The 9472-nt window shown below is 35.4% G+C and overlaps 1 protein-coding gene across 1 annotated transcript in view; it reads right to left on the reverse strand.

Moving 5' to 3' along the window:
• LOC106867848 (protein LTV1 homolog) overlaps positions 1 to 9472 on the reverse strand; it is a 25530-nt gene that overhangs the window by 4177 nt on the left and 11881 nt on the right. The window contains exons 6-9 of the mRNA XM_014912887.2: positions 8971 to 9184; positions 6392 to 6519; positions 4603 to 4727; positions 2198 to 2250 (exon numbers count right to left, since the gene is read on the reverse strand). Coding sequence (XP_014768373.1) covers positions 2198 to 2250; positions 4603 to 4727; positions 6392 to 6519; positions 8971 to 9184 — 520 coding nt within the window. The remainder of the gene's footprint in view (positions 1 to 2197; positions 2251 to 4602; positions 4728 to 6391; positions 6520 to 8970; positions 9185 to 9472) is intronic.

Raw genomic sequence — 9472 nt, forward strand, 5'->3', positions numbered from 1 at the left:
GTGCGTGCGTGTGTGTGTGTGTGTGTGTGTGTGTGTGCACACATACGCATATGCATATTTGTGGGTGTGTGTTTTTCACTACAGCTTATTAATTAGTGTGGGCTTGTTTATATCTCCAGAACTTAGTGGCTCAGCAAAAAAGACCAACAGAATAAGTACCAGACTTAAAATAATTAGTGGGGTCAATTTGTTCAACTAAACCCTTCAAAACAGTGCCTCACGATGGCTGCAGTTCAATGATTAAAACAAGTAAAAGATGAAAATTAATTAGCTACTTTAATAATAGATACCTATTATCACACACAAGCATAAATATTATTCCATTCTATTTTAAGGATACATGATGTTCAATTTTTTAAAACAAGAATATTCATAGTGTGTTGACCCATTTTTAGTTAAATGAAAGTGAGCTGTCATCCTCAGAAAGATTCAAAAACACTATCTTATATGCTAAAATGGGTTTCCTACAGAGAGGCTTAAATCCAGCCTATACAATGCAACCAAAGCAGCAAACTGACCGATTCATTTCAGCATCAGATAGGTCACTTCATAGTATTCATCCTGACCCTCTGAGCTCAGTTCAAATACTGCCAAGGTCATTTTGCCTTTATCTTTTTGAAAATCAATAAGCAATGTACCGGTTATGTATTGGGATTAATTCCTCTGTCTGTCTGTCTCTCTCTCTCTCTAGAAGAAACCAACTGTGGTGAGATCTGAAGAATGATGGTTTAAAATTGCCCAAGCCATGCCATATGTCATGATAGCATCCCAATAACTCCTTCAACAGTAGAGAGGGCCCAAGGCAATACATGACATATTGCTCAAGGTAGATCAAATATTAGTCACACATGGAGAAGAGTGTCTCCTCCATGGCTACAACATTTAAATAAAGCCATTTACCACAATTCAAGTAAAATGTTCATATATCTTTAGATGGAAATCATAGATGGGAAGTCCACATAGTGGTGAATTCCTCTATTAGATGCTAAATTTAACTAGGTCCTGAACACAGGTTGTATGTGATGGCTGTTGCATCACAGTCTTCATATATCTGCCTCCATTTAGAACAAAGGTCTGGATCAAATAACAAGACAATTTGAAATGATTGGTTAACTCAAGTACAAGGATTCTCTCCACAAGAAATAACAGTCAATGGTAGAGCTTGAAATTTCAAAACTCCAGCTAATGTTTGTTTATCAATTATACACAGTTGTTGCTTGCTTGCAACATACAGTAACAAGTTATCCAACAAGCCAATGAGGGAGTTGATATGTGATCACTCAACCTAAAATAATAGCCAAACTGCCCTCAAATCACATCCTATTATCTTTAATCATGGTGGAACAAGAATAGAAATGATAGGGATAAAATAAGATTCAAATTCTTGGTGTCAAAGTCAACCACATGGAAACAGCAGTTTGATAAATTCATATCTGTCAACTGGCAAATATGTCAAAGACAGGTGAAACAAGAGATTGGTTGCTTGAAAAACAAAAAAAAAAAAAAACAAAGAGTGACAAGAAGGGCATCTGACTGTAAAATAATGCCTAAATATTATACTGCTTAACCCATGCTAACTTGAGAAAATGGGAATAACACAAATGAATGAATGACAGACTTGTTTCCATTTCCATCTACCTATTCCCTTCACAAGGATTTGATTGGCCTTGAACTATATTAGAAATACTTGACCAAGGTGCTGCACAGTAAGACTGAACCTAAAACCATGATTTCGAAGTGAACTTTTTAAACACACAGCCATACTTGTGCCTATGAGCCATGCATTTAAATAATTAATATTAGAAAACTACTTTTAAGTAGCTTTAAAGCTTTTAAGCCTTTCACTGTGGAACTTTAAAGAGACAGGGATACATCTTGTAAATCTCTTTCGACACAGAAAATATAGGATACTGTTGTGACTTATTTCATGCTTCATTGGCCACACATCACAGGCCAAGTATCCCACCCCACATTTTTCTGTCCCAAGAGAGAACTTATTGCAAATAATTATTTAAATCAAATGCAAATCAGTACTTAGCTGCAATGACTACACTAATTTGTGTGCCATGGCAGCATGATTAAATCATATTTATGTACTATATAGTTATAAATTTGTAAGGGTTAAACTGCAGTTTTATTTCAAATTGTTTCTCTCTCACATATAGCTACACACACAAGAGTAGAAATGGTAATTTACCTTCTTTGGTTCTAATATCAGTTTTGGATGGTTGTACAAGTTGGAATATGTACCTGCATTGATAAATCAAGAAGTGAACGATTGTTACAATATCATACAATACTTCTAATATAACATGTAATACCAACAATGAGAGACTGGGGACTGAGAGAGTTAACATCTTATATATTACAATATGTTTTAACATATTATCAGTTATATATTGGGTCATCCCATTAATAATGCAGTTTTTTCAATTGCTTAAACTAAAACTTGGATGGGGACAAGATAAACTACTTGCATCAACTTGCTATAAAAGCAGGTAGTAATTTTACCTTGTCCTCATTCTTAGTGGAAGTTTTGAAGAGTGCAGTTCGATTTTAACAGTTATTTTTTCAAAGCTATAATGGAAGTGACAAAGGAGCATATTCAGCATATTTTGCTTTGTGAGTTCAATAAAGGCCACAACGCAACAGAAAGTGGGAGGAATATTAATGCAGTATATGGGGATCGGACAATAAGCGTAAGCCAGTGTCAATAGTGGTTCCAGAAATTCCAAGCCGGAAACTACAGCCTAGAAGAGAAACCTCGTCCTGGAAGATCTGTGGAGCTCGACGAGGACATCCTGCAAACCCTGGTTGAACAAAATCCCATCATAACTGTTGAAGAACTAACAGAGAAGCTTCAATTTGTCATTCAACCATTCATTGACACTTGCGTACCATTAGAAAAGTCAGCAAATTTGGTCAATGGGTTCCTCACATACTTTCCGAGTCTAATCACGTGCAGAGAGTGAATGTGTACTCTTCTCTGCTGTCACATCTCAGAAATGAACCTTTTTTTGGACCAAATAGTAACTGGTGACAAGAAATAGGTTCTCTATAAAAATGACAAGCACTGAAGACAGTGGGTAGGGAAAGGAAAAACACCAGCACCCCAGACTACAGAAGGTCTTCACCCATGTAAAGTGTTGTTATCTGTTTGGTGAGATATGGAAGATTTAGTCCACTTTGAACTTTTAAACCCAAACCAAAAGATAACAAAGGAGATCTACTGCAAGCAGCTTGAGTGGCTTAAGTCAGCACTAGAAGAAAAACAATCATGTTTGGTTTCAAAACAAAAGGTGTTCTTCCATCAGGATAACGCTCGGCCACATACAGTGAGGATGACATTGCCCCATCTAATTATCATTTATTCTGTAGTCTTCAAAATCATTTGGACAGAAAAAAATATGAATTCTGTAGATGTGGTCAGAACAGTACTGGAGGAGTATTTTTGATCACGGACAAGTGAATTTTGGAAGAGGGGCCTTGCAAGTCCACCAGATAGATGGAAGAGCATTGTAGAAAATGAAGGAGAGTATATTTTAGATTAAAAAAGAACTTCATTTATCTTAATTTTGAAAAAATAAAATAAGTATAAAGAAAACGCATTATTTATGGGATGACCCAGTAAGTGTAACAGAGCAGTAAATTGGCAGAATTAGTAGGGCATCAAGCAAAATACTTTTCTGTATTTAATTATAGCTTTTTACATTCCAAGTTCAAATTATGTTGAGGTCAACTTTGCTTTTATCTTTCAAGTGTGATAAAATAAAGGAACAGTAAAGTACGGGTTTTGATATAATCAACTACACACCCCCCTCTTCCAAATTTGATGCAATGTGCATATATAAGAATCAACATGGAGAGAAAGATTATTATATCTTAATATAGTGACATTTCACTTTGATAGCTATGGCTAGTTAACTATTGAAAGACAGAGGAGAAAGATGAGCAAAAGACACAAGTGAAAGGGTTAGGGCAAATGAGATGAGAGAATAAAAGAAAACACTGGATAGGTTAATGAGAAGAATAAGTGTATAACATAATAGGAGAGAATGGTAGAGGAAGGGATAAGAGAGATGAGAAAGGAACAAGAGAATAGGAGAGAGAGAGAATATGAATAACTACAATATTGATGTTGAAGGAGTTCTACTTGCAAGCTGTTCATATTTAGGAGGGAAGAGTGTTGTTTTCTTGATATGTGCAGTGACTGACTGCATCTTTGTTTTGCCAAAAGTGACAAGATTAATTTAACTAAGACTCTGATATTTCCTGGTGTTTAATATGAAATGTATAACAGGAGTACATAATTCGCTTCCTCAGTCATATGAAGAGGTTGATATCAGAGAAAGTTTCAGATTATGAAAGAAATCACCTTTCTGGTTCAATCATAATGTGGACTGCAAAATCATGGACTAAAATATGACAGAAACCAGAAGACAAAAAACAGAAAAGAAACAGTGGAAGAAAGACAAGTAGAAGACAGGCAAAAGCAGAAGATATATGAAAGAAGAGAGATGAAAGGAGAAGACTGGAAAAAGCAGAAGACAGAAACTGAATAAGTGTCAAATTGTTTTGAAGAATGCTGTATCAGTTACTTACTGAGAATAGATTCACAATCCCATTTTTCAGTTTTCTCCTCAACCTCAATTTCTCCTTCACTTTCAGATGACAAATTCAGATTGTTAACATCGAGAGATGTATTTTTTAAAACTTCATCAAGATTTCTGAAAATTGCAAATGAAAAATACAATTTATAAAAGGGAAAAAAATATTTTCTTAAAAATACTAAAAATTTTATAAAGCTAAAAACAAACTGAGTGTGTATTCAATAGCTCACAATAAGAATATCCGCACACATCATTTGTGTATGTTTATGTAATTGGTTATTGACTCTTCAACATCCCACATCTCTGACATAAAATAATTAATAAGTTGATGAAAGACAATTCAATCTAATGAATATTCGATTTTCTTAGTTAATATGATGACACACCTCAGTGTAAGTAAGCTAACTGTGTCATGTATGTATTTTGAGAGCTAAGTACTATTCTGTTTTTGGCACTATATTCTCCCTTGCCAAACTCATCAACATCATTGTTTTTGTCCTCTTTTTCTAGGCTCAGAACGGACCAATCTGCTAGAGGCAATATTCTAGGGCTAGATGTCCTTTTCAGTACCAAACCTTATTTTGTGTTCAACCAAGATGCTTTATTCTGTCTTCACACACTGAACCATTACTGGACTATTTTGAGACATAAACACCACCACTACCAAAGTGATGTCAAGCAAAGACAGGCTAACACAAACACACATGTCCACACATCATCATCATCTTTGCTTTATGTCAAGTTTCCATGCTGACATGGTTTAGATGAGTCATTTCTGCTCTCCTAGATGGATCAGATGACCACATTTTCCTTATAAGTTTCGTTTCTCCCTGGGTTTTTATGGCTGGATGTCCTTATATGTGCATAAAGTGCTTCAGTACAGTTTCCATCTACCAATTTCACACGAGGCATTGGTCAACACGAAGCTGGAGTAGAAAACACTTGCTCAAAGTGTCATCCAACAATATTTCTTTCAGCTCTTATACATTTAAAGTTCAAATTCTGCCAAGATGAACTCTGCTTTCCATCTTTCCAGGGCTACCAATTATGTACTGAGGATTAATGCTGTAGACTAACACAACACTCCTCTTAAAATTGCTAGCGTTGCACTTAAATTAGAAAATGATTATCTTCAGTGTGTGTGAAGACATGCAGCTTAATGGTTAATGTGTTGGACTCATAATTGAAAGGTAGTGAGTTCAATGCCTGGACTAAGAGGTACGTTGTGACTTGAATAAGGAAATTTATCTGCTGCTCCAGTCTCCTCAATTGAATTGAGCAGCAGCTGTAGCTAGGATTAACCTTATAATAAACTGGTGACCCATTCAGAAAAGAATCTTGTGCTCTTGTATACCACGGAAACTGGGATATACTCCAACCCAAACAAATGAGCCGATAGGCTCAAGACAGACCTTAACCTAACCTATATTCACTTGAAGGTTACCAGTTGACAGAATCATTAGAGCATTAGACAGAATGCCTATCAACAATTGTTCCAGCTCTTTACATTTTTAGTTCAAGCAATCAATAAAGGTCAACTTTGCCTTTCATCCCTTTAAGTTTGATAAAAACAAAGTACCCAGTTAAGTACTGGAACTGATATAATCAACTATTCCTTTCCCACAAATCTCACCTTTGTGCCTATGTCAGAAACAATTATTGTATTCACTTGAGTTTACAAAATTTATACCAATTCTTGATAATATACCTCTCAAGAACAAATCAAAAATAAAATTATGACAGTATTTTCAAAAGGTAAATCAATAACATTGTCCACTTACTGTGGCATCTTGCTCTCTTGGTATTTCGCAATCATCTTAGACATCACTTCACTTTTCACATCCATATTGCCTTCAATGTCGTCCATATCTAATGCTCCAATTTCAGTGTCCTCATACTGCTCAAAGAACTGAAAAATATTGATGCAAAATTTTTAAGGTATCCGAAAAACTATTAGTAACACCCTATATTATTGCCAAGTTCCTGGTTTCAATTCATAGTTGAAAACATTTCACAGAATAAGTTTATATCCTATGAAAAAGAATGAATGAATGAACATCTACAATTTCATTTTTCCTTTACCTTATAAATCTCAAACCTCATAACTAAGCAAAATAGCATTGTTGTTTAGCTCTAGAACAGTTCTGATTGTGCAAGCCTATGATCAAAGGTATTTCAATGCTCAACACTTTGTCTGTTATTATTTTTCAGAGAGAATGCACCTAGGACTACATTATCCAAAGTTTTGTTACTTTTTAAGATGTTAAAAAAGTGCAATTTGAGAGAAAACTGACTATTTTCTAACAGGTTCAGCAACCATAAAGAGGCTCCTTTGTTGGTTCATGCAAAAATATTGTATTCATGTAAGTATGAACTTAATAATTATAAAAGTGCGTTGCTAGTGCCGATGGACTGGCTCTTGTGCAGGTGGCACGTAAAATACACCATTTCGAGCATGGCTGTTGCCAGTACCGCCTGACTGGCCCTCGTGCCGGTGGCACGTAAAAGCACCCACTACACTCTTGGAGTGGTTGGCGTTAGGAAGGGCATCCAGTTGTAGAAGCTCTGCCAAATCAGATTGGACCTGGTGTAGCTATCTGGTTCACCAGTCCTCAGTCAAATCGTCCAACCTATGCTAGCATGGAAAGCGGACGTTAAACGGCGACAATGATGATGATCCTTATATAAGTCAATTCTAGTAAATTTAAACTTAGAACCCCACTGCAATGTAGTTCAAATCCTACACAACTGACTTTACTTTAATTGCTCAGGGACTGATTTTTTTTTTAAATGGTCAGTCAAGTAATAGGCTGATTAAATAGAATAGATGGTTCCCTTTTGATCTTGTGCCTGTTGGAACTTGTAGTATTTAGTTACCAGCTCTTACACACTGAGTTCAAATTCTGCTGGTGTCATGCATAGTGAATGTTTCAAAGTACAAGAAATATGCTGGTTTCAGTTCACAAGATTTTGGATGTATTTAGTAAAATAACAAAACTTTACATTTCTTTCTATAGCAAGCTCATGATTTCTTTCTGTAGTAATCTTTACATTTTTTTCTATAGTAAGCACATAAGTTTCTGACATAAAAAATTTAGAAGGCTTGTATTAAAAAACCACTGTGTTAAGAAGCCATCAAGAATTTATTTTTTTAAAGGTGGCATACATATTGATATTTTGGTTTCATGGCCCTTAATCATGGTGGAACAAGAATAGAAATGATAGGAATGAAATAAGATTCTAACTCATAGTGTCAAAAGTCAACCACATGGAGACAGCAGTTTGATAAACTTATATCTGTCAACTGGCAAAGATGTCAGACCAGTCCTTAAGACAAAATATATTGGTGAGGATAAAACAATTACCACATTATCTGTCTCGTAAATTAATCAGTATCAGCAACAGGTACCTAGGACAATGAATTCTTCAATGATAATCATTTTATCATAATACAAAACTCAACTCAATGCCATCTCAATGTTGTTAGTCAAATAACTTAAACCAAATTCAAATCATGTTTTAATTTAAATATGAACATAGGTGCAACAGTGGTAGTGTAGTAAGAAGTTTGCTTCCCAACCACATGGTTCTGAGTTCAGTCCCACAATATGGCAGTTTTGGCTAGTGTCTTCTACTATAGTGTCTTCTACTATAACCTGAGCTGAATAGATTTCATGGATAGAAATTCAAAGAAGCCCATCATATATGTCTAAATGTGAGTGTGTGTGTATGTTTGTTTCTTGTCTTCATATTATGTGATAGTTGTAAAATGATTGTCAATGTCATACAAGCAGTGTCCTTCATTTCCAATATTCTGCAAAAACATGTCTGGCCATGGAGAAATATTACCTTACTTTGAAACAAGGTTAGTGAGGTGTCCCACCATAGAAAATCTATCTCAATAAACTCTGTCTGGTCAATGAGAGCATGGAGAAGTGGATGTTAAAATGATAATTAAAAGAGATGATATCATATTCATCCCCTTTACCTTTTCATCCTTTTGGGAGCTGTTAAAAAACATATCAATCCAAAACAATGAATTGGTAGAGCTTTAAGAACAGTGGACCAGCTGCCTTACAATATTTGTTCTGGTTCTTTGTGTTCTGAGTTCAAATCCCATCATGGCCAACTTGGATGGACTTAATCCATTACTTTGTTTAACACTATTACCTGAAACTTTGGGTACCTTTAGAGGGGCCAACTCTGTGGCAAACATTCAGGTTAGGTCACCAGTTTGAGGATACCTTTCTCCTTCCCTCCCCACAGTTTAATAGGTCCTGTGTAAAATCATAAGTCCTGTCTTCTCTTCTGATTAAAGAGGAAAAAAAATCAGACATTTCAAAACAAATAAATAACTTACCTTTTCAAATTGATCATCAATGTCCTTCAGTGCTTCACTTCTTGGCACCACTGATGATGTCATTGAGTAATTCGTGAAATGAGATTTGGTTTCTTCTTCCATGAAATAATCATCATCAGAATGTGCATCAGATCCAGATATATCTCCAAGATTAGAAGAAATATCTGAACCACTCTCATCTGAATCATCTTCGTCTGAGCTATCCTCATCTTCACTTTAATAGAAAAGAAAAAAATATCAAATTAACTCATACTGAAATTAAAAACATCATCGATTTCTTACACAAACTTAACCACACAGCTACACCTGCATCTAATATTATTTTCCTTTTCCAAACAAATATGGTCGACAACTCCTGACATTCTTTTATTCCATTGTTTCAGTCATTTGACTGCAGCCATGCTGGAGCACCACCTTGAAGGGTTTTAGTCAAACAAATCGACCCCAGGACTTATTTTTTAAGTCTAGTGCTTATTCTATCAGTCCCTTTTGCTGAATCACT

The sequence above is a fragment of the Octopus bimaculoides genome, chromosome 10, assembly GCF_001194135.2.
Source record: "Octopus bimaculoides isolate UCB-OBI-ISO-001 chromosome 10, ASM119413v2, whole genome shotgun sequence".
In the NCBI taxonomy this organism is placed as follows: Eukaryota; Metazoa; Mollusca; class Cephalopoda; order Octopoda; family Octopodidae; genus Octopus; species Octopus bimaculoides.